Source organism: Vulpes vulpes, chromosome 13 (genome assembly GCF_048418805.1).
Source record: "Vulpes vulpes isolate BD-2025 chromosome 13, VulVul3, whole genome shotgun sequence".
Taxonomy (NCBI): Eukaryota; Metazoa; Chordata; class Mammalia; order Carnivora; family Canidae; genus Vulpes; species Vulpes vulpes.
The window spans coordinates 73829262-73854659 of record NC_132792.1 but is presented as its reverse complement, the minus strand read 5'-3'; the positions used below and the strand labels follow the sequence as shown (position 1 = coordinate 73854659).

General features: G+C 38.7%; 1 protein-coding gene across 4 annotated transcripts in view; it reads right to left on the bottom strand.

The window, feature by feature from the left end:
* Nucleotides 1-8826: 8826 nt before the first annotated feature.
* Nucleotides 8827-25398, bottom strand: part of ATP6V1H (ATPase H+ transporting V1 subunit H) — a 127134-nt gene continuing 110562 nt past the window's right edge. For all 4 annotated transcript variants that reach the window (XM_072734735.1, XM_026011408.2, XM_072734736.1 and 1 more), the window contains one exon: nucleotides 8827-9190. In XM_072734735.1, coding sequence (XP_072590836.1) covers nucleotides 9130-9190 — 61 coding nt within the window. In that variant the 3' untranslated portion in view covers nucleotides 8827-9129. The remainder of the gene's footprint in view (nucleotides 9191-25398) is intronic.

Here is a 25398-nt window from a genome sequence, read left to right as displayed (position 1 = left end):
GAAAAGCTCACAGCAAATATCATTCTCAATGGGGAAGCAATGGGAGCCTTTCCCCTAAGATCGGGAACAAGACAGGGATGTCCACTCTCACCACTGCTATTCAACATAGTACTGGAAGTCCTCGCCTCAGCAATCAGGCAACAAAAAGACATTAAAGGCATTCAAATTGGCAAAGAAGAAGTCAAACTCTCCCTCTTTGCCGATGACATGATACTCTACATAGAAACCCAAGAGACTCCACCCCAAGATTGCTAGAACTCATACAGCAATTTGGCAGTGTGGCAGGATACAAAATCAATGCCCAGAAGTCAGTGGCATTTCTATACACTAACAATGAGCCTGAAGAAAGAGAAATTAAGGAGTCAATCCCATTTACAATTGCACCCAAAAGCATAAGATATCTAGGAATAAACCTAATCAAAGAGGTAAAGGATCCATACCCTAAACTACAGAACACTTCTGAAAGAAATTGAGGAAGACACAAAGAGATGGAAAAATATTCCATGCTCATGGATTGGCAGAATTAATATTGTGAAAATGTCAATGTTACCCAGGGCAATTTACACGTTTAATGCAATCCCTATCAAAATACCATGGACTTTCTTCAGAGAGTTGGAACAAATCATCTTAAGATTTGTGTAGAATCAGAAAAGACCCGAATAGCCAGGGAAATATTGAAAAAGACAACCATAGCTGGGGGCATCACAATGCCAGATTTCAGGTTGTACTACAAAGCTGTAGTCATCAAGATGGTGTGGTACTGGCACAAAAACAGACACATAGATCAATGGAACAGAATAGAGAATCCAGAAGTGGACCCTCAACTTTGTGGTCAACTAAGATTCGACAAAGCAGGAAAAACCATCCACTGTAAAAAAGACAGCCTCTTCAATAAATAGTGCTGGGAAAATTGTACAGCCACATGCAGACGAATAAAACTAGACTATTCCCTTACACCATACACAAAGACAAACTCAAGGGCAGCCCTGGTGGCTCAGCGGTTTAGCGCCCCCTATAGCCCAGGGCGTGATCCTGGAGACCCAGGATCGAGTCCCACATCAGGCCCTCCCTGCATGGAGCCTGCTTCTCCCTCTGCCTGTGTCTCTGCCTCTCTCTCTCTTTCTCTCTCTCTCTCTGTCTGTCTCCTCTCTGTGTATTCTCATGAATAAATAAATAAATCTTTAAAAAAAACAAAACAAAGATAAACTCAAAATGGATGAAAGATCTAAATGTGAGACAAGATTCCATCCAAATCCTAGAAGAGAACACAGGCAACACCCTTTTTGAACTTGGCCACAGTAACTTCTTGCAAGATACATCCATGAAGGCCAGGGAAACAAAAGCAAAAATGAATTGTTGGGACTTCATCAAGATAAAAAAGCTTCTGCACAGCAAAAGAACAGTCAACAAAACTAAAAGACAACCTCCTATGGGAGAAGATATTTGCAAATGACCTATCAGATAAAATGCTAGTATCAAAGATCTATAAAGAACTTATTCAACTCAACAGCAAAGAAACAAACAATCCAATCATGAAATGGGCCAAAGACATTGAACAGAAATCTCACAGAGGAAGACGTAGACATGGCCAACAAGCACATGAGAATATGCTCTGCATCACTGGCCATCAGGGAAATACAAATCAAAACCATAATGAGATACCACCTCACACCAGTGAGAATGGGGAAAATTAACAAGGCAGGAAACAACAAATGTTTGAGAGGGTGTGGAGGGGGAACCCTCTTGCACTGTTGGTGGGAATGGGAACTGGTGCAGCCACTCTGGAAAACTGTGTGGAGGGTTCCTCAAAGAGTTAAAAATAGATCTGCCCTATGACTCAGCAATTGCACTGCTGGGAATTTACCCCAAAGATATAGATGCAGTGAAACAGCAGGACACCTGTACCCCGATGTTTCCAGCAGCAATGTCCACAATAGCCAAACTGTGGAAGGAGCCTCGGTGCCCATCGAAAGATGATGGATAAAGAAGACGTGGTATATGTATACAATGGAATATTCCTCAGCCATTAGAAATGACAAATACCCACCATTTGCTTCAACGTGGATAGACCTGGAGGGTATTATGCTGAGTGAATTAAGTCAATTGAAAAGGACAAACATTATATGGTCTCATTCATTTGGGGAATATAAAAATTAGTGAAAGGGAATAAAGGAAAAGGAGAGAAAATGAGTGAAAATATCAGTGAGGGTGACAAAACATGAGAGACACCTAACTCTGGGAAATGAACAAGAGGTAGTGGAAGGTGAGGTGGGCAGAAGGTTTGGGTGACTGGGTGATGGGCACTGAGGGGGGCACTTGGCGGGATGAGCACTTGGTGTTATGCTAAATGTTGGCAAATTGAACTCCAATAAAAAAATAAATAAAAATAAAGTCACAATAAATAAATAGAAAGAAAAAAGAAAGAAAGAAAGAAAGAAAGAAAGAAAGAAAGAAAGAAAGAAAGAAAGGAAAAGAAAGAAAGAAAGAAGGAGGAGGGAGGGAGGAAGGAAGGAAGAAGAAAAGAAAAGAAAAAAGAAAGAAGAAAAGAAAAGAAAAGAAAAAAAGAAAAGAAAAGAAAAAAGAAAAGAAAAGAAAAGAAAAGAAAAGAAAAGAAAAGAAAAGAAAAGAAAAGAAAAGAAAAGAAAAGAAAAAGGAAAAGAAAGAAAAGAAAATGATTTGCCGGGACTAAAAGGGACTTATTCCTGAACTATAAAGACATTTTGACTTTGAGAAAGCCATTGATTAATTTGAGAGCAACCTTAGGAGATCACATCTATAGGTCAAATACAAATTTCAGTGGGATGATCTAATTAGCTGACATGAGGTCATTGACAAAATAACATCCAGCACTGGTTGGGGAAATCCTGGAGCCGGCCAGGAGCACGTGTCTCTTTTGAACAGGTAATCCTCTCAGGCCATATATGAGTATTTCATTAGATAGAAACACTGGAGGCATCACCTTAAAAATTCAGAACTGCCACAAATACCCTATTGAGCGATACTGTCCTGTGAGTTCAGACCAACACAATAACTAATAAGGAGCATTTTAAGTGCTTAGTATATACAGGTTCACTCACTCTCTCCTTTAACCCTTGTAACTCCACGAAGCAGATACTAGCATTTTTTATTTTTCAGGTAACAAAGCTAAAGCCTGAAGAAGTTTGATAGTATCAAATTGATAGTATGAGGCAGACCTTATTTTTAACTTTGATCTCCTATTACAGATGTGGAACAGAAAGGGCCTGCAAGCTACTGGATAGTATTGTCATTACATGCTATTATACCCAGAAAAAATATAGGACTGAAAGATTATTAAAGTTCATAATGATAAGGTGAAGTGACTAAATACAGGATAATGATTTACATTTATAAATAATGTCCCTATATACCAGCAATAGTGGTTAGAAAAAAATAATGGAAGAAAAACCCTTTTCACAAAAACCAAATAAAAAAAATAGGTGAAAATAACTTTAATAGTATTTGTAGGATCTGTGTGTTGAAGCTACATTAACTTTAGACACACTGACTAAATGGAGAGAATCAATTTTTTTGGATAGGAAAAGTTAGTGCTATAGAAGCCTTCCCAAATTAATATGTAGATGAAAATAAATTATATGAAAATCTCAATGGACTCTTCTGAAACCTGAAAAGAGATTTAAATCTCATCTAGAGAAACACACTGGGAGGAATTTAAAGAACCTAAAAAGTGTCTGAGGTGAGGAAAGCATCATTCACCTGCCAGTATCAGATTTTACAGTGTATTTTAAAATATCAATAATCAAGCCAGCATGAGAATTTTCACTAGACATGAGTTCTTTGTACTATTCTTGCTACTGTTCTGTATTTGTGAAATTACATCAAAATAATGAATAGTATTCTGTCAAAATAAATCAGAACCTGAGCCTGTTACACTGCCAAGACTACTTGGCTACTTCTGCATGCATTCCACCTCCACAGTCCTCACGGAGGGGTTACCATAGAGCTGGGCCACCTCTGGGAGGCAACAGGAATATGGAGTGCCCACTCCAAGGCCTGGGTCCTTTGCTGGATGGGGGTGAGAGACAGCTCCTGGGGGCACAAAGTTGGAAGTCACTGCAACAGTGTAACCAGGCTGACGAGTGGCCACCTGCCTCCCTGCTGCTCCCACCCAGCTATCACCCCACTCACCTGTCCACTCTTCTCTTGCTAGGAAACTCTTCCATCTGTATCATCTCACTGCCTGTTACTTCTATCCATCCTATGTTCCATCATCTCAAGAGAGAGGTCTGGGTCAGCCGTGACAGTCCTCATAGGCCCCATACACTAGGCCTCCCCCACCACCAACTCCCTACTTGCTGCCTGGGGGTTCAGTCACCTGTGCTGGGACTGAGGGTCCCAGAGTGCCACCAAGGCAACACCCCTGCACAAAACCCGTCCAGACCCCTCTTTCTGTGGTGGCCAAGAGCATGGCATGGCTACTCCTCTAGAGGGCAGGCTCTCAGAGGGCTACCTCTAACACTTGCAAATACCTTGTTTTAGAGTGGTTTTGTGGCAACCAACAAACCAACTCAAAACTTCACTTCTACAATCTCCAGAATGCAATGCAAATGCAATCTTCTCTAGATAGTTCCTCCTAATGTCTAGGCTGTCTGGGAGGAGAGTCACGTGACACCTGTTTGTTTCAACTTTCTATGTCAAAATGTGACCTAAAATGCGTTCAAACAGAAATGTTTTAAATGACAGTTATCATTTTAGAATGAACATTTTTAAAAGAAAGTTGAACCTGAAGGATCAGACTTGTTCTGTTATTCCAAATACTTGGCTCAATGTTGAAAATTACTACAAACCGATACTGACTCAGAGGGAGGAAACACTCTAAAGCAGGTTGCCTGTCATCGGTATTAATCAAGAAAGGCAAGATATCCATCTATGATGCCAGCTAAAATAATCCCAGGTAATGATTACAGTCTTTTCCAATCCTTAACACTAACAAAAATTTTCTCATTTCAGATGGTAAACATTGTTAGAACAGGCTCTAAAATCCCTCCAGCTGAGTCCATACAGTTTGGCACATCTGCCCTCTCACTCCCAAATTTAATCTCAACCTATTCTCAAATGAATTTACCTGTCAACTTTGATTTCAAATGCCACTTTGGAGACTTTAGGTTAATTGTAGTGAATGTTTTAAACACACACATGTATCTCTTCTTCCCAACCCCACACCAAAGGCTACAAAGGATTAAAAAAAGGAATAAATAATAACAAAAAAAATCAAAAGGATAAACCCACCAAGACAGAAACAACAAAAGAGATCATAGCCGACACTATCATTAAAATTCCAGAAACTGGAAATTGGTAACTAACTTCAGTGTCTGCTTTTCTACTCCACTAACAGCCTATAAAAGGGTAGATGAGAGGAGGTGATAACAACCAACCACTCAGCACCTCAGAATACATTCCCTTCCCAAATCTTGGGAACTGGAAGCAATGGGCTTCCTAGGTATGGTAGCCCTGAACAGTTAAAATTTTGGACATACATAGAATGGCAGGAGTCCCAGACCCCTTTCATGAATGTAGTTATTGTTGGGTTAAATCCATTTTATTGCTACTTGCTTTCTGTGTCCCCTCATTATTCCTCCTCTCCTGACACCTTTCAGGTTAATCGAGTATTTTGAGCATTTCATTTTATCTTCACTAATGGCTCCTCAGCTATACCTCTTAGCTTATTGTTTCAGCGGTTGTTCTAAGGAATTATATATGCATCCTTAATTCATCATAGTCTAAATTGTTACACCACCTCATGCATAATGTAAGAACCTTAGAAGAGCGTAATTCATTTCTGCCCCCTCAACCTTTGTGCTACTTTTGCAAATATTTTCTTTCTACCTGTTATATTCAGCAATCTTTGTACATTGGTTCTTTCAACCAAGCTCTCTGATACTTTGTTTCTTTGGGAGGGGAAAAAAAGACAATGACCTAGATGGTTACTGGAAGGTAAAGCATCTAGAACCAGTATTAATCATAAAAGTGGTTATTCCACTTTTATTCTGGTTTTGGAAGAGTAGTCAACAGTCCCTTTTAAAAATTGAAACAGAGGGTGCCTGGGTGGCTCAGTCACTGAGCGTCTGCCTTTGGCTCAGGTGGTCGTCCTGGAGTCCTGGGATCGAGTCCCACATCGGGCTCTCTGCAGGGAGGCTGCTTCTCCCTCTGCCTGTGTCTCTGCCTCTGTCTCTCATGAATAAATAAATAAAATCTTTTAAAAAATAAAATAAAAAATAAAAGAGAATGTGAACTCAGTGTCACATTTGCATAAATGAAGTAACATAACATCATTTATCTTTCTGACTTTTCCACTGGGACATTGTTCAGAAAGTTAAAGGAGCCACATCTCTTAACCAGAACAGAACATTTTGTACAGCAAAAGAAGAGAGAAATTTGAAACTAAAAGGTGATTTCATCATAAGGTTCAGATTTGGAAAATAACTTTGACACCTACTAACATTGAGTGGTTTCAAAATTTAGTCTCAAACATTCTCTATTTTCAAAGGCAAAAAATGAGAACAGAGAAACTTTTAAGTAATTATAAATCAAAAGCATCAAAAGTTGGCTCTGAGCTTTCCAAGATTTAAGAGCTAAAGGTTACAAAATTATTTAAATTTTAATTATATGAAAATTAACCCCCGCTAGGTCTGCTGTGGCTAAATAGGAAGGAAAGGAGATTTTTTTTAAATTTTATATATTCTATTAATCTGATATCCGTGACTCACCTGGTGTAATATGTGGCGCCGAGCTTCACCTGCCAGTGGGAAGGCCTTTCCCAATTTTTAAAATATGAGGGTCAAGAGGATCTCCAAAAGGAGTTTTCCAAAAAAACAAGATATTATTTCATTCTTCCTTTAATGTGAATGTCTATGTACACCTCGCAATATCCGAAAATCAGGTCTTTTTTTTTTTTTTGTAAAATTACTGTACATACCTACTCAGGTTAATTTTATTATAAACGATTAATGGATGTTAATTCAGAAATTCATTTATTTAGTTGGGATTCCTGTCAAACCCTGTAGAACCTATTGTTCCCTCAACAAGAAATCTAGTAATACCTGAATTCTATACCAACTTTTTTCTAATATATTTCAACTCTTTGTGAAATTATTTTTCACAAATTGAAAACAGACATAGCCAATGACACACAAAAGGATTTTTAAAAATACATAATTACAGAGAAAATTATGAAATTATTCAATCCTGTAATTAAAGACATTGTGTAAATCGTGTTTATTAGGTGGATTAACAAATGTTATAATCACTGTGCTCTTTGTTTTGGCTATTTTTAAAGATGTTCAAAAATGCTTAACAAAATTTGTTCTACTAAATTATCGCCTGATTAGATTTATAAGCATTAACTACTATTTGTATGTCAGATTTATAAGTCTACTCTGTTAGGTATTTGCAGTTTAGTTGAACATACAAGTGATATTAAATTTTAGGCAGGTTTAATCATTGAATGTTAATCAAAAGCATTAAGCGAAGAGAAAAAATAAAAGTGATTGTTCTTATAAGTCTTAGAAATAAGTTCTATAAGCTGAATGTAAAGATTTGAAGGAGAAAAAGGTACCTAGAGATAATTTTAGTATACAGGATAACAATTAAAATATGAGGACATGGGAGTATTGCTTCCTATGTCCAAAAGCATTTCTTGGGAATTAAAGGATTAACAATTTCTATCAGAATGACTGTCATTGAGTCTACTTTAGAATTCATGCAAAATGGAACTAAAATCAGAATTATGATATCGAACAATCAATGTACTCTTATGAAATTCAGAGAACTGCCATGTCTCATTACCAGAACTTCCAGAAATTAAATGTCTTAGAAAACCCAATAGGCTTTACAAACTATTACATTAAATTGAAAACTGATCCTGTTGCTAATGCAGAATCTGTGTAACTACCACTGAAAAAAGTTCTGTCTCTTGTTTTAGGAAGTAAAATATCTAGGTCTAAGCAATTTAAAAAGCTTTCAGTTAAAAAATTGGTTTGATCAGACTACATGGTTTCTTGGCAAATATGAAGTCAACTCTTTAAGAAAAACCATTCACTCACATGTACTCACTAACCAAGAAAAACATCGATTATCTTAACTAACTTTTCCTATAGGATCTCTATGCTGAAAATAAAACAATATTCGATGCTGAAACAGAAGATGGATCCTATGAGTGTCTTTCTACAGAAGAAAAAACCTACCAAAATAGTTTATTAGCCTTCCCACATTCGCCAAACACCTCAGCATTCAGAGAACTGCCAGTAATGCACAATGGAAATGAATAAAAAATGAGACTCAGAGAGAGATTTAAAGACAAAAGGTTCAGATCTGGGAGTAGGGGGACATGTATGCCATGCATGCCCTGCTGAAGGCCTGTAGTTCCAAAGTAAAGAGGGAAGGGGACAGAAATAAATATCTACTGGCCATACTGGAAACAGAAAATATTAAAGAAAAGAGACTGGAAGTACTAAAATCCAAGAATGAAAGTACAGGAAATCAATGAAATAAAATAACCTAAAGCTGAAATTCTTCACTTAGCTCCACAGGCAAATCTTTTGGACCACAGCATCATGTTAAAAATCTATTTAAAATTTTAAAGTTCTTTAAATATTAGCAGAGGATTGCTGTAATGTGTATTGTGCATAGATGGCTGGCTGGCTGGATGAGTAGATGGATGGACACAGATACATATAATTTTAACATTTATTTACCATTCACTATTTTGCAACAATTTTCTCAATTTGGCTAGGGAAAAAAAGATGAGTGTTGTTAAAGTCTGAGTAAGGAACAAGTAAAGAGAAAACCTTTTCGAAGTGAGAATCCTTTAATAACTATACTCATTTTCAGAGAACAATAAATACAGAAATTACAAGCAGTATATGTGACAGTAATCTTCTCCTTAGCAACAGAAAGCACTTACTTTTATACAACTTAATGGGCAAACACATTTAACAAAAATCAGCATTGGGAAAAGTGACACAACAGAAGATAATTGCAAGTAAAATGAAAAGGTATTTGCTCCTGACCCTAACTACTGAGATTCCTACTCCAGGTACTCTGTCCCAGGTTAAACATGGCGGCTGGAGATTCTGAGGCTGGAGGACACATTCAGCTTCGGGCAGCAGCAGTCTGGGGTTGCTCAGATTGGAGCTGTTTACCAAGATATTCCCTAAAACAGCAGGAATAAAATAGGAAGGCATGTTAGAATTTATAGGACAAAGAATCTCTTTCAAAATCAGAGCACAATACACCATGTCATCTATACTTATTTTATTATCTAAACATTAGCAAAATAGCTCCAGAAAATTAATCTATTCCAGATTTGAAAAGTATGTACTGTGTGAATTTTAAATGCTCTCTTTAGCATACGTAAGTCATTACACGCACAAACAGGCGATTCTGCATTTCTACTTTCTTGAGGACAAGTCTTGTTTACTGCCACGCCAATTTTGCAACCGAAGAAGTTCAAAATCAATGGAATATTATTCCAAGTAAGTGGACTGACACATGAAAAACACATTTCCTGATACTAGTGAATACAAGTATCTATACTAGAGATGAAAATAAATCATTGGAAATACCATCAAGACTCACAACATGTAATGAAGCTTCTTGTTACTGAACACTTTCTCTGCACCAACATAGTCTAAAACCCTCACAAAGATGGTCATACTGAATCCACAGAACAATCCCAAGAGCAGAGAAGTAGTATTCTCATTGTAGAGGTGAGCCACTTTCATTGTGGCTCAGAGCAGTGGTTTCCAAACTATTTCAATCTCGTTCTCCTTTAGGAAATGAACTGAACATGTATCCTCAGTACATGGATACTTAGCTCTAAATTACATACAGGTAGCACCGTTAATTCCAGGACAAAGAATAACCTCTTTCCTATTTTCCTGTGAACAGCTTGCCCAATCGTTCGTTTTTGAACAAAAGAAGAGATTTTGTTAAAAACAAACAAAACATTTAAAAGGGTCCCTGCTATGAAAAGGAAAAAGAAAGAGCATTGAGTTTTGGGTAGAGACCTGGATTTACATTCTAGTTGCACCCCCTCACGGACATGCTCGTTCCAGAGGCTGCGGGATGAGGGTACATGCCGGGTATGAGCAGCCCAGTGTCAGATGACTGCTCTACCTCCATTATCATGGCCTTAGTCCAAAGCTATCAAAGATAGGAAGCAAGACTGAAAAGGAAGAAGCATTTGGAATAGAAATCAGAGGGGGAGTTCTGTAGACTAGTGTAGGTGAGGTGTCAGGGACCCCCAGAAGTCTCACAAAGTTGTAAACGAGGTTGAAAGTACTGTGGGACTGACTGAAACCTCCTATAGCATGAAAATGATTTATGTGTTTTCACCCTTACATGAAAGTTCTTATCACTGACTTATCATGGGTGTCATATTAAAGCATATAATATATTTTTGTGTCAACTAGGAGCTACCCTAACATAATTTGAACAATGGATGGGGATCTTATTTTCAACCAACAGTAAGGAAGTAGTTCTAACTCATGCAAGAGCAAAAAAGGAAACCATCTATAAATGTTATTAGGAAAAAAAATAAGAGTTTATGGACACTATAAATGCCACCACTCTGTGGAGGCCTGCAACTAAGGAGTATGTAGAACTGTGTAAGTTTGATGTGTTGTGTTGTGTTGTGTTGTGTTGTGGGGAGAGGGAGAGATGAGGGATGAGAGATGAGAGATGAATATAACATTTACAACAAAATTTCCATATATTACACACACACACACACACACACACACACACACGTTTTTTCCCTACATAGATATCTAAGAAATTAAGCCTGAAATTAGACATGCTTCATTTTAAGAGGACTTTCAAATATTCCAATTTTAAAAGTTAGACTGTGTAAAGGATCAGCAGAATAAGCCATCCCAAAATATGCCCCTTTGGTATACTACTTTGATCTGTAGACACTTGAAAACAGCAAGTACAGGAAGAGGCTTTCTCTGAACTCCCCTTATCTACCTGAAGACAAGTCCTCCAAAAGGAACTCCATTGTCATAAGTCCCTTCCCTGAGAGTTTCATCAACTGGGGAGAACTGACTCTCATCACAAGAGAATAGTCATGAAGTCCACACCACACCCAGAAAGACTATGTCACAATCCCATATCTCCCACCTATTCTTCTATGGGCTCAATCATTATTCCTAAAAACCACTTACTTTCCCTCAGAGGCCTACATCTCCACTCCTTTTTCCCTATTAAGATGAAATTTAATCCTGAATTCTAAAGCTACATCTTTAAGTTATCCATTTTTCCCTGAGTATCTCCCATGTGTACATGAGGTATATATGTTAATCAATAGTTTTTCTCATGTTAATCTATTATAGAATTCCAGCTGAGAACTCAGAAGGGTAGAAGGGAAATTGTTTTTCCTCCCCTCAGAGTGATTTCTTAAAAAACATTTTAAAAGTGTACCTTAAAGACACATGGCATCCTTCAATAATAAACTATGTTTTTTTCAATAAAAGACCAATGTGAAGACCCATGTTCTAAGTGTAAGTGTCCAAGATAAATCACAAGAGAACATAGCAAAGCCTTTCAGAGCTCAGTGCTCTGAACTGCCAAGTGATAGAGAAGTATCTGGCTGGATCCTGTCACACACAAAAGCTCCCATCTGCTCCACCCATTACAGAGACATGAAGGGTGGCTCACTTGCCATACCAAATTTAACTGATATTTAGGGGACAAGAGTGAATACTTGGAGGTGAGGAAAGATAACTGATTTCTTCACAAAAAAAAAAAAAAAAAAAAAGGCATAATTGAGGTAAGGGCCAAAGTAGGAGGAATATTAAAAACAAAGCAAAGATGAGTTTTTCTGGCAGAGAATTGAAAAGCATTTTCAACCATGGCTTCTTGCTCACTAGTCTTCTGCTCTTTTGTTTTTCCTGGCCAAAAGTCTTTATTACAGATAAAATGCTCTACTATATTCTCATTATTTTCCACAAAGTGGCCCTGAGACATCCACTTCTTCTCAACCTTAATGTCTAGAATGCAGAAAATTCAGGGCTTCCTTAGTGTCTGCTAAGCAGAGTGTATGCAATTTAAGATTTAGAGGAAGGACAAGAACACCTATAAGGGGTTTGAATGAGAATGTGTATATTAAGAGCCCCAGATAGAACTTTATGAGCCTAACTTGTAGGTCACAAAATGCCAATAGTCTAAATAGGAGAAGAGCCCAAATGGGACTCATGAAAAAAGAATCAAATCTCCTCCTCACGTTTTCCTGAAATTAGTTTGCAATGGCATATGAGTTGTTATAATATCAGAGACAGCTGACCTGAGGCTCAACTGAAAAAGATACTAACTGTAGAAAAAGGACCAGCCTACACAAAGCTTTGACAAACATCTACTCCTTTGAACTTGGCTTATAAAATGTTACAGTCCATTTCCCTCGTGCCAATGGCAACACACAGTCAATTAAAATATCCTCAAGATTCACCGAGGTCTGCCTCTGAATTTCCTGTGAGCCTCCACCATAGGGAAGTGCTAGCACCAAGTGCCTAGGGCTGGGAACACAGGACCCTTGCTTACATTCCACACATTTTTATAAGCCATCATGGAAATTTGCTTGTAGGTACACCCACACATTATCTTCCTATCTTTACAACATCCCTGTGAGGTGAATTATCTCCATTTACGGTGGATCAAATGGAGCCTTAGAAAACTTCAATAACATGCTCAGAGACAAAATGAGCAAATGGCCTGGCTCGGGCTCAGATCCTATCCACTTTATACTGTGAAGCTGCCTGGCCCAAATAGAGTCCATGAAGGTGTGAGAAGCAGCCACTGTTCCTAAGTTTATATATTAGAAAATAATAAGAGTGATGAATAATTTCCTCAGGCTAAGGTAACATTAGTGTTGGGCAAAAGGAAAAATAATTATGGATTTTACCTCAAGGGATTATAATATATCCACAACAAAAGACTCAAGAAGAGTTATTTTAAATATATTAATCTAAGTATTGAGTCAGTCTTTCTCTCTGTACCAGAAGATTAATACAAGAATAAAAATTCAACTTATAATTTGCTCATAAAGTGCCCAATTTGTACCAGAAATCCACAGGAGTTTGACATTAAATCTTTGCTTTTTCTACCTAAGAAGCAAAATTTGAGAAGTCTAATATCTTCTCCTCTGTAACTTCATCCATAACTTAAATCATTTAGGATTCTAAATCTCTGAAACTAAAAAAAGAAACAGTCCAAAAACGTACTCCCCTTTTAAAAAATCCAAATACAAAATAGTTCACAAAAAAGACCATATTGCATACTAAGAAAATGTTGACAGTTGATTGAGAAATACCTATGTTGGGGGCACCTGGGTGACTCCATCCATTAAGGATCCGACTCTTGGTTTTGGCTCAGGGCATGATCTCATGGGTTGTGGGGTTGAGTGCTGCGTGGGGCTCTGCAATGAGCAGGAAGTCTGCTTGAGGTTCTCACCCTCTGCCCCTCCCCCTTGGGTGTCACACATGCCCACGTGCGCACGCACTCTCAAAAATAAACAAAATCTTTAAAAAAAAAAAAAGGGCACTTGGGTGGCTCATTCAGTTAAGTGTCCAACTCTTAAATTTGGCTCAGGTCATGACCTTGGGGTTGTAAGATTAAGCCCCACATGGGGCTCCATGCTCAGCTCCTCAGGCTCTCTCTCCCTCTCTCCTTCTGCCCCTCCCCCAGCTCACACTTGCTCATGCATACACTCTCTGTCTCTAAAATAAATAAAATCTTTTTTAAAAAAAAGAAAAAGATCTATTTTATTCTCTTGTCAATGGCCATACAAGTTCTATACTTTGGTACCTACCATAATACTGAAAAACTGCTTTCCAGTTCTTGAGAAAGTTACAGAGGGATTGAAAGAGGCAGTCTGAATATGACATTAGCTAGCTAGGCTCCAAGCTGTTAGCAGCTAGTGTACCAGAAGTATTTACTTGAGGTATATTTAAAAAAATAAAAATTAAAAATAAAAACATAAAAAAAAACACTTGAGGTATAATAACTCTTAAAAAAGAAAGGCCTTTAGGGGTGGTGGAAGGGGGGAGGAGGGCGGGTGTTGGAGGGGAATGGGTGACGGGCACTGAGGTGGACACTTGACGGGATGAGCACTGGGTGTTTTTCTGTATGTTGGTAAATTGAACACCAATAAAAATTAATTAAAAAAAAAAAAAAAAAAGAAAGGCCTTCACCATTTACAATTAAGTGTCAAATCTTTACTATAATTAGGGCTATATAAATAGTCAAACATTTTTATTGGTTCTTTAAAACTGTAGTTGAGGGCAGCCCCGGTGGCGCAGCGGTTTAGCGCTGCCTGCAGCCAAGGGCATGATCCTGGAGACCCGGGATCGAGTCCCGCATCGGGCTCCCTGCATGGCGCCTGCTTCTCCCTCTGCCTGTGTCTCTGCCTCTCTCTCTAGCTGTGTCTCTATGAATAAATAAATTAAAAAAAAAAAACACCTAAAACTGTAGTTGAATATAAAAAAAAAAAAAAGGGAAGAAACCCATAGTTGAAGACACTGACTACAATTATCATTCACACTTCACCTATATAAATACATGGTAACTTCACCTATATAACTTAGTGCCAGAAAAAAAGTGAATTTTCTCCTGACAAACATGTTTATCTATGAAAACTACAATCTCCCTTATTTCTTTTTCCCTTGGCAGCCAAAAAGTTCAGTAGAAATTCCACTATTACTATCATTTTAGTCTTTATTCTCTTTAGTATCCTTTTGGTGTATAAATTTTCACAACTAAAATTACAGAGGACCTACATACTATATCTCACATCTTTCTATGAGTTTATTACAATGATTATTAAAACTACAACTGAGTCATAATTTTATTTTTCTTAACATTTGCCCATCCTATCAGGAAACAAATGAGTGTAATATAAATCATAAATGATATATCCTTCTCTGAATGTATGAAAATGTTTTTGAGAATATGAACTTTATATTGGTTACAACACAGATTTCTACTTGGTAAAGAGAAAAAATGAAATTTAAGTATTTTGTACAAGCCTATTTTTTGGGAATTTTTTTATTGGAGTTCAATTTGCCAACATATAGTAGAACACCGAGGGCTCATCCCATCAAGTGCCCCCCTCAGTGCCCGTCACCCAATTACCCCATCCCCCCACCAACCTTCCCTTCCACTACCCCTTGTTTGTTTCCCAGTGTTAGGAGTCTCTCGTGTTCTGTCACCCTCTCTGATTTTTTCCACTCATTTTATCTCCTTTCCCCTTTATTCCCTTTCACTATTTCCTATATTCTCCGTGTGAGTGAAACCACATAATGATTGTCCTTTTCTGATTGACTTACTTCACTCAGCATAATGCCCTCCAATTCCATCCATGCTGAAGCAAATGGTGGGTATTCGTCTCTTCTGATGGCTGAGGAATATTCCATTGTATACATAGACAACATCTTCTTTATCCATTCATCTTTCGATGGACACCGAGCCTCCTTCCATAGTTTGGCTATTGTGGACATTGCTGCTAGAAACATCCGGATACAGGTATCCCAGCATTTCGCTACATGAGTATCTTTGGGGTAAATCCCTAGTAGTGCAGTTGCTGGGTTGAAGGGTAGCTCTACTTTTAACTCTTTGAGGAACCTCCACACAGTTTTCCAGAGTGCCTGAACCAGTTCACATTCACACCAACAGTGCAAGAGGGTTCCCCTTTCCCCACATCCTCTCCAACATTCGTTGTTTCCTTTCTTGTTAATTTTCCCCATTCTCACTGGTGTGAGGTGGTATCTCATTGTGGTTTTGATTTGTATTTCCCTGATGGCCAGTGATGCGGAGCATTTTCTCATGTGCTTGTTGGCCATGTGTAGGTCTTCTGTGGTGAAATTTCTGTTCATGTCTTTGGCCCATTTCATGATTGGATTGTTTGTTTCTTTGCTGTTGAGTTGAATAAGTTCTTTATAGATCTTGGATACTAGCCCCTTTATTTGATATGTCATTTGCAAATATCTTCTCCCAAACTGAAGGTTGTCTTTTAGTTTTATTGACTGTTTCTATTGCTGTACAGAAGCTTTTTATCTTAAGTCCCAATAGTTCACTTTTGCTTTTGTTTCCCTTACCTTCATAGATGTATCTAGCAAGGAGTTGCTGTGGCCACGTTCAAAAAGGGTGTTGCCTGTGTTCTCCTCTAGGATTTTGATGGAATCTTGTCTCACACTTAGATCTTTCATCCATTTTGAGTTTATCTTTGTGTATGGTGAAAGAGAGTGGTCTAGTTTCATTCTACCACATTGATTGTTTTACGAGTGTTCAACCAGCCTTGCATCCCGGGGATAAATCCTACTTGGTCATGGTGAATAATCTTTTTAATGTACTGTTGGATCCTATTGGCTAGTATTTGTTGAGAATTTTTGCATCTGTGTTCATCAGGGATATTGGTCTATAATTCTCCTTTTTGGTAGGGTCTTTGTCTGGTTTTGGAATTAAGGTGATGCTGGCCTCATAGAATGAGTTTGGAAGTACTCCATCTCTTTCTATCTTTCAGAACAGCTTTAGTAGAATAGGTATGGTTTCTTCTTTAAAGCTTTGATAGAATTCCCCCTGGGTAGCCATCTGGCCATGGACTTTTGTGTCTTGGGAGGTTTTTGATGATGGCTGCAATTTCCTCCCTGGTTATAGGCCTGTTCAGGTTTTCTATTTCTACCTGTTCCAGTTTTGGTAGTTTGTGGTTTTCCAGAAATACGTCCATTTCTTCTAAATTGCCTAATTTATTGGTGTATAGCTGCTCATAATATGTTTTTAAAATCGTTTGTATTTCCTTGGGGTTGGTGGTGATCTCTCCTTTTTCATTCATGATTTTATTAATTTGAGTCTCTTCTTTTTAATAAGGCTGGCCAATGGTTTATCTATCTTATTAATTCTTTCAAAGAACCAACTCCTGGTTTTGTTTATCTGTTCCACAGTTCTTCTGGTCCCTATTTCATTGAGTTTTGCTCGAGTCTTTATTAAGTCTCTTCTGCTTGGTGTAGGATCTATTTGCTGATTTTTCTCCAGCTCCATTAGATGCAAGGTTACCTTGTGTATTTGAGTTTTTTCCAATTTTTCGAGGGATGCTTGTATTGCAATGTATTTCCCTCTCAGGACTACTTTCGCTGTATCCCAAAGATTTTGAATGGTTGTATTTTCATTTTCATTAGTTTCCATGAATCTTTTTAATTCTTCTCTAATTTCCTGGTTGACCCATTCAACTTTTAGAGGATGATCTTTAACCTCCACGTGTTTGAGTTTCTTCCAAATTTCTTCTTGTGATTGAGGTCCAGTTTCAAAGCATTATGGTCTGAAAATATGCAGGGGACAATCCCAATCTTTTGGCATCAGTTGAGACCTGATTTGTGACCCAGTATATGGTCTATTCTGGAGAAAGTTCCATGTGCACTTGAATTCAGTTGCGTTTGGATGGAAAGTTCCATAAGTATCTGTGGAATCCATCTGGTCCAGTGTATCATTTAAAGCCCTTGTTTCTTTAGTGATGTTGTGCTTAGATCTGTCATTTTCAGAAGTGCCATGTTGAAGTCTCTTACTATTAGTGTATTATTATCTAAGTATGTTTTTAGTTCGGTTATTAACTGATTGATATACTTAGCAGCTCCCACATTAGGGGCATACATATTCATGATTGTTAGGTCTTCTTGTTGGATAGACCCTTTAAGTGTGATATAGTGTCCCTCTTCATCTCTTACTACAGTCTTTGGGATAAACTTTAATTTATCTGATAGGAGGATTACTACCCCAGCTTTCTTTTGAGGACCATTTGAATGGCAAAATGGTCACCAAGCTTTTATTTTCAGGCTGTGGGTGTCCTTAGGTCTAAAATGAGTCTCTTGTAGACAGAAAATAGACGGGTCTTGCTTTTTTATCCAGTCCGAAACCTTGCATCTTTTGCATCTTTTGATTGCATCTTTTGATAGGATCATTTAGTCCATTCACGTTCAGAGTTACTATTGAAAGACATGAATTTAGTGTCATTGTAACATTTATTCAGTCCCTGTTTTTGTGGATTATTTCTTTGGGCATCCTCTTTCTTTTACAGAGTCCCCCTTAATATTTCTTGCAGAGCTGGTTTGGTGGTCGCATATTCTTTCAGTTTCTGTCTATCTTGGAAGCTCTTTATCTCTCCTTCTATTCTGAATAAGGACCTTGCTGGATAGAGTATTCTTGGCTGCATGTTCTTCTCATTTAGGACCCTGAATATATCCTGCCAGCCCTTTCTGGCCTGCCAGGTCTCTGTGGAGAGGTCTGCTGTTAATCTAATATTTCTCCCCATATAAGTTAGGGATCTCTTGTCTCTTGCTGCTTTAAGGATTTTCCCTTTATCTTTGGAATTTGCAAGTTTCACTATTAAATGTCGAAGTGTTAAAGGATTTGTATTGATTTGGGGGGGGGGGACCTCTCTATCTCCTGGATCTGAATGCCTGTTTCCCTCCCCAAATTAGGGAAGTTCTCAGCTATGATTTGTTCAAATATGCTTTCTGGCTCTCTCTGTCCTTCTCGGCACTTTCTGAAACCCCAGTTAAACGTAGATTCTTCCTTCTGAGGCTATCATTTATTTCCCTTAACCTTTCCTCATGGTCTTCTGTTTTTCTCTGTTGTCCCGGCTTCCTTCCTTGCCATCAACTTGTCTTCTATGTCACACATTCTTTCTTCCACCTCATTAACCTTCATTGTTAGGAACTCCAGTTTGGACTGCGTATCATTTAATTGATTTTTAATTTCAGCCTGATTAGATCTCAATTCTGCAGTCATGAAGTCTCTTGAATCCTTTATGCTTTTTCCCAGAGCCACCAGGAGCTTTATAATTGTGCTCTGAATTGGCTTTGTGACATGGAATTGTAATCCATATTATGTAACTCTGTGACAGAGAGTTCTGTTTCTGATTCTTTCTTTTGTGGTGAGTTCTTCCTTCTGGTTATTTTGCTCAGTGCAGAGTGGCTATATGAGTCAGCCTAGTCAAGAACATCAATCATGACCTAAGTAAATTTTACTCTAGATTATTCTGATGAGGCCAGAGACCAGAAAATGAAAACAAAGATCAAACAAAATAAAACATAAGTAACACTAAGGTGAAAAACAGATTTTAAAGAAAGTAGTAAAAAATAAAAGGCTAAGAATCCCAAAGAAGATGACAAAAAAAGAAAAAAAAGAAAAAAAGAAAAAGAGAAAAAAAAAGAAAAAAGGAAAAAGAGGAAAAAAGTGGGGGACTGGGAGATGGTGGTGGTAAATCAGTTGTAGTGGAGGGAGAATGTAGTCTATCTGAGGGGCTCTAGGGGGTGATCCTCTTGGTCCTGAGTATATTAAGTTCTGGATATTAGAAGATGCTCAGTCCCAAATTTATATAAACCAGAAATACCTGTAGACAGCCCCAACATTGACAACCAAAACATAAATGAGATAAAAGAGGGGGCAGAATGGGAATGAGGAATCTCACAGAATGAACCAGCACGCTATACCACTTGGTTCTGGGTGCGTGCTGGTCATGTTTTAGAAGGTATTAACTTCCGCCATCATAGAACAAAATGAGAGAAAACAAAAAACAAATCTCATATATACCCAAAATTAAAGTGAGTATGTTGAAGGGAATCCAGAAGCGGAAAATATATCTAAGACATGTAATTGTAGAAATATGGAAGTCAAAAAGGAAGAAACTTGAAATGAAGAGGTGGTAAAATATTGTAGTTAAGGTGGGAGAACAGAAAAAATATTGGAAAATTTTAGTCTGATATAAAAATGAGTTGTACTGGATAAAGGGGGGTGGGGGGAGGTGGAACCATCTAGTTCTGTGTACTATAAATCCCTCCACTTCCCCTGGAGCCTTCTAGCGCTGCCTGGTCCAGAACTTGCTCTCCCCGGTCCTTCCAGCTGGTCTTGTGGGGGAGGGGCCTGCTGTGCTGATTCCCAGGTGTGTGCACCTCGGGGGATGCCCCGCCCCCTGCCAGGTGCCGGGCTCAGTGGGAGCTGCTTACCCGGGAGGCCCCTGTTCCCTGGGGCCCCGCCTCTCCCAGGCACAGGGTGACACAGGGAGGAACAGCACCGCTCAGCTCAGCAGGGACATCGCCGGCGGCAGGAGCGCCCTCGCTGTCCTGGGCCCTCCCGCCTCCGCCTGTCCCGGGGACCGCGGGATCCTGGGCTGTGTCCCGGCGCCCTGGGATCGGGGCCTGCGCTGCAGGAATCGCTCCGGGCCCCCGCGGCTCCCGAAGGCAGCAGGACGCAGCCCCCGCCCGGAGCCTCCCCCGCCGACCGGCTTCTCCCCAGGCCCCGCCGGGCCTCCAGCCCTTCACCGAGCCGGGCTGCGGCCTGGGTGCGCGTTCCCCGGCGCCCCCCCCCCCTCCCCGCGCCCCGGGAGACTGGCGGCGCCCCCGCCCCTCCTGGGGTCCTGCCCGATTCGAGATCCCGCCTCTCCGGGGCTGGGCTCCCCTGCCCCGAGGCCGGCTCCTCGCGGGGCCCCTCCCCCACTGGATTCTTTTTTATCTTATTTTCTTCCGCCTTCCTACCTGCTAGAAGCGAAAACCCTTCCCTCTGTAGCGTCCGCTCTTGTCCCTCTACTCTCAGGGGGATTCGGACCGTGGGTGTTGGGGCGGTGCGGCAGTCCCCCAGGTGCGCAGAGCTCACTACCCCTCTGCCGTCTTGCCCCACCTCCACGAGCCTGTATTTTTAACGCTACTTTACTACAGTTGTAAGTTGTGTTACTCCTCCACCCTTTATCAGGATTTTGAGTATCGTACAAAGCAAAGTCGGTTTTTACAAATGTATTTTCCTATGTAACTACTGAACTATGTAATGTCTTCTCCCATCTGCATCTGATGTACACAGTTATAGTTAAATCCCAAATGTAGGACACACGGTCAACCTGTTTCCACAATACTTTAAACATCTCCACCTAGGGGCAGCCTGGGGGCTCAGTGGTTTAGCGCCACCTGCAGCCCAGGGCGTGATCCTGGAGACCCGGGATCGAGTCCCACATCAGGCTCCCTGCATGGAGCCTGCTTCTCCCTCTGCCTGTGTCTCTGCCTCTCTCTCTCTGTCTCTCGTGAATAAATAAATAAAATCTTAAAAAAAAAAAAATCTCCACCTAGGAACAGTGATCACCACGATGCGTACCATTTCCTAGTGCCTGCTACTTACTGAGCACTGCACTAATGGCTTGACGTACATTTTCTAATTTAATCTCCACCATAATAGTCATAAAAGCTACAGATGAGCCCCACTTTTACAGATAAGGAGCTAGAGTTTAGCGATGAAAATGACATGCTGTAAGGTTAGGATAAATAGTGGCAGGAGGGTTTGTACCCGAGTCTGATTTAAAACTCAGAGTCTTAATCACTATGTAATACTGCCTCTTGGTATCCTACTGTATCTCCCACTGGCTAAGGACATATTATTGTGCAGATGTGAGAATAAAAAGCTTCAGAACATCACAATGTGAATCCTCTGTTTTTCAAATACATTTTCATAACCACCAGCCATTTCACTTTCTAACAGCATTTAAATCCAAAGATTAAGAGATTAGCAGTATCTTTAAGAGGTCAGTGATTCTAAAAATAGAATCTATTTATTTGCATTCTGGTCGTAAGAAACAAAAATGTACATTTTAAAATCAATTGCATTAGAGTCTATTACAAAAGCAATTTAGTTAGGCAAAGTTTGCAATAACAAAGTTATTTTTCACACAGGAATTCCAACAATCAAATGATTTTAAACTAGCTATAAAATCTAAATATCCAGAGTTTCTTTAGCTCTAGCTTATTTTCAAGAATAGTCCTTCTTTACCTATTACCATCAGCTTTATCATTAGATCAGCAGTGTCTTTCACACTTAATCATTTTTCCAACATGTGGCCATGATATGCAATGCACCGAGCCACTCAAAGCACAAAGCCACCCAAAGAGTTGGCAGCAGACACTCCTTTTCCTCTTATCTTTTTAAGACTTATTTTTTTAAGAGTAGTTTTAGGTTCACAACAAAACTAAGAGGAAGGGACAGAGATTTCCCATATACACCCAGCCCTGACACATGCACAGCCTCGCCCAATATCAACATCTCACATGAGAGTGGTACTTTTTTTTTTTTTTTTTTTTTTTTTACCAATGATGAACCCGCATTGACATATTATAATCATCCGAAGTCCATAGTTTACCATAGGGTCCATTCTTGGTGCTGTCCATTTTATGCCCTTGGATGAATGTATAATGACATATCATCATCGTATCAAACAGTATTTTTACTGCCCTCAAAACCCTCCAGCTATTCATCCCTTCCTCCTTTCTCACACAATTGATTTTTTTATAGTCTCCATAGTTTTGCCTTTATACATTTATACAGCATGTAGCTTTTTCAGATTGGCTTCTTCCATTTAATAATATGCATTTCAGGTTCCCTTATGCCTTTTCATGGCTTGATAGCTTGGTAATATTCCATTGTCTGGATGTACCATGGCTTGTTTATGCACTTACCTACTGAAGGACAGCTGGACAACAAATCCAAATTTTGGCAATTATGAATAAAGCTGCTACATTCCTGCGCAGGTTTTCATGTGGATACAAGTTTTCAATCCCTTTGGGTAAATACCAAGATGCACAACTGCTAGATCATATGATAAGAAAATACTTAGTTTGATAAGAAACCACCAAATAGTCTTCCAAAGTCACTGTACTATTTTGCATTCCTACCAGGAATAAATGAGAGTTCCTGTTACTGCACAGCCTGGCCAGTAATTGGTATCAGTGTTCCAGATTTTGGCTAATCTAATAAGCATGTAGTAGTATCTTGATTTTGTTTTAATTTGCATTTCCCTGATGACATATGATGTGCAGCATCTTTTCCTATATTTATTTACCATCAGTGTACCTTCTTTGGTGAGGTGTCTGTTAAGGTCTTTGACTAATTTCTTACTGAGGTTGTTTTCTCATTGTTGAGTTTTAAGAGTTCTTTGTATATTGCAGATAATAGTCCTTTACCAAATGTGTCTTTTGCAAATATTTCCTCCCAGTATGTGACTTGTCTTCTAATTCTCTTGACATTATTTTTCACAGAGAAGTAGCTTTTAATTTTTGTGAAGCCCAATTATTTCTTTTACAGATCATGCATGCCCTTAGCGCTTTATCCAAAAAGGTATCACCGTACCCAAGGTCATCTAGGCTTTCTCCCATATTATGTTCAAGGGGTTTTATAGTTCTGCTTTTTATATTTAGGTCTATGATCCATTTTGAGTTAATTTCTGTGAAGGTTGTAAGGTCTATGCCAGATTCATTTTTGCATGTGGAAGCCCAGTTGTCATCCATATCGCATGTTGAAAAGACTATCTTTGTTCCATTGTATTGCCTTTGCTTCTTTCTCAAAGATCAGTGGACTATATTGGTGGGGGCATTTCTAAGTTCTCTGTTCTGTTTCATTGCCTATTTGTCTCTTCCTTTATCAATACCACAATGTCTGGAGTACTGCAGGTTTATGGTAAGTCCTGAAGTCAAGTAATGTCAATCTTCTAACTTCGTCCTTCTCCTTCAATACTATGTTGGCTATTTGGGTCTTTTGCTCTGCATATAAACTTTGGTATCAGTTTGTGGATACCCACAAAATAACTTGCTGGAATTTTAATTGGCATTGCAGTCAATCTACAGATCAAGTTGAGAAGAAGTAACATCTTAATACTGCATCTTCCCATTCATAAACATGGGATCTCTCTCCACATTTATTCAGTTCTTTGATTTCATTCACATAGTTTGGTAGTTTTCTTCATCTAGATCTTATACATATTTTGTTAGATTTGTACCTAAGTATTTCCTTTGGGGGGGTGCTAATGTATATGGCTTTGTTTTTAATCTCAAATTCCATTTTTTCATTGTATATAGGAAAGCAATTTACTTCTGTGTATTAACCTTGTACCCTACAATCTTGTTGTAATCACTTATTAGTTCCAGGAAAGTTCTTCTGTCAAATCTTTAGGATTTCCTACATAGACAATCATGTCATCTGGAAACACAGTTTTATGTCTCCCTTCCCAATCTGTATACCTTTCGGTTCCTTTTCTTGTCTTATTGCATTAAGCAAGAACTTCATGTTTGATGTCAAAAAAGGAGTCATATGTGAGAGGGGATATCCTTGCTTTGTACCTGATCTTAGTGGGAAAGCTTCCAGTTTCTCAGCATCAAGTAAGATGTTAGCTATAGGGTTCTTTATAAAGAACATCTATTTGAGAAAGTTCACCTCTATTCCTACTCTATTGAGAGTTTTTATCAAAAATGGGTGGTGGATTTTGGTGAATGCTTTTTCTGCATCTACTGATACGATAATGTGATTTTTCTTTTTTAGTTCTTTGATGTGATGGATTATATTGATTTTTGAATGTTGAACCAACCTCATGCATCTGTGATAAATCTCACTTGGTTGTCGTACAGAATTCTCTTTTACACAAATTGTTGGATTCAATTTGCTGCTATTTTGTTGAGGATTTTCTGGTCTATAGTTCTCTGGTAATGTCTTTGTCTTTGGTTTTCATATTCGAGTAAAACTGGCCTCATAGAATGAGTTAAGAAGTACTTGCTCTACTTCTATCCTCTGAAAGAGACTGTAGAAAACTTTCCCAAATATTTGGTAGAATTCAACATGGAACCCATCTGGACCTGGTGCTTTCTGTTTTGGAAGATTACTAATTGTTGATTCAATATCTTTAATAAAGGCCTATTCAGATCATCTGTTTCTTCTGTGAGTTTTGGCAGATTGTGTCTTTCAAGGAATTTGAAATTTCATCTAGGTTATCAAATTTGTGTGCATAGAATTAGTCACAGTATTCCTTTATTATCCTTTTATTTTCTGTGAGATCCGCTGTGGTGTCTGTCTTTTGTCTCTGATATTAATTTGTGCCTTCTCTTTTTTTCTTTAGATAGCCTGGCTGGAGGCTTATAAATATTACTGCTTTTTTCAAAGAACCAGCTTTGGTTTCATTAGTTTTTTGCTATTTTCTGTTTTTAATTTGATTTATTCATATTATTTCTTTTCTTCTACTTACTCTGGATTTAATTTTCTTTTCTTTTTCTCATTTCCTAAAATGGAAACTTAGACTGAGTTTTCTTCTTTTCTAATATATGCTTCCAATGCTATAAATTTCCCTCTAAGAACTCCTTTTACCACATCCCACAAATTTGGTCAGTTATATTCTCATTTTCAATTAGTTGAAAATATTTCTTAATTTCTCTTGTAATTTCTTCTTTGACCTTACATTATTTTAGAAATATATTGTTTCATCCTCACATATTTGGGATTTTCCAATTATCTTTCTGTTATTGACTTCTAGTTTAACTCCACTGTAGTCTGAAAGCAGACCCTGAATAATTTCTAGAC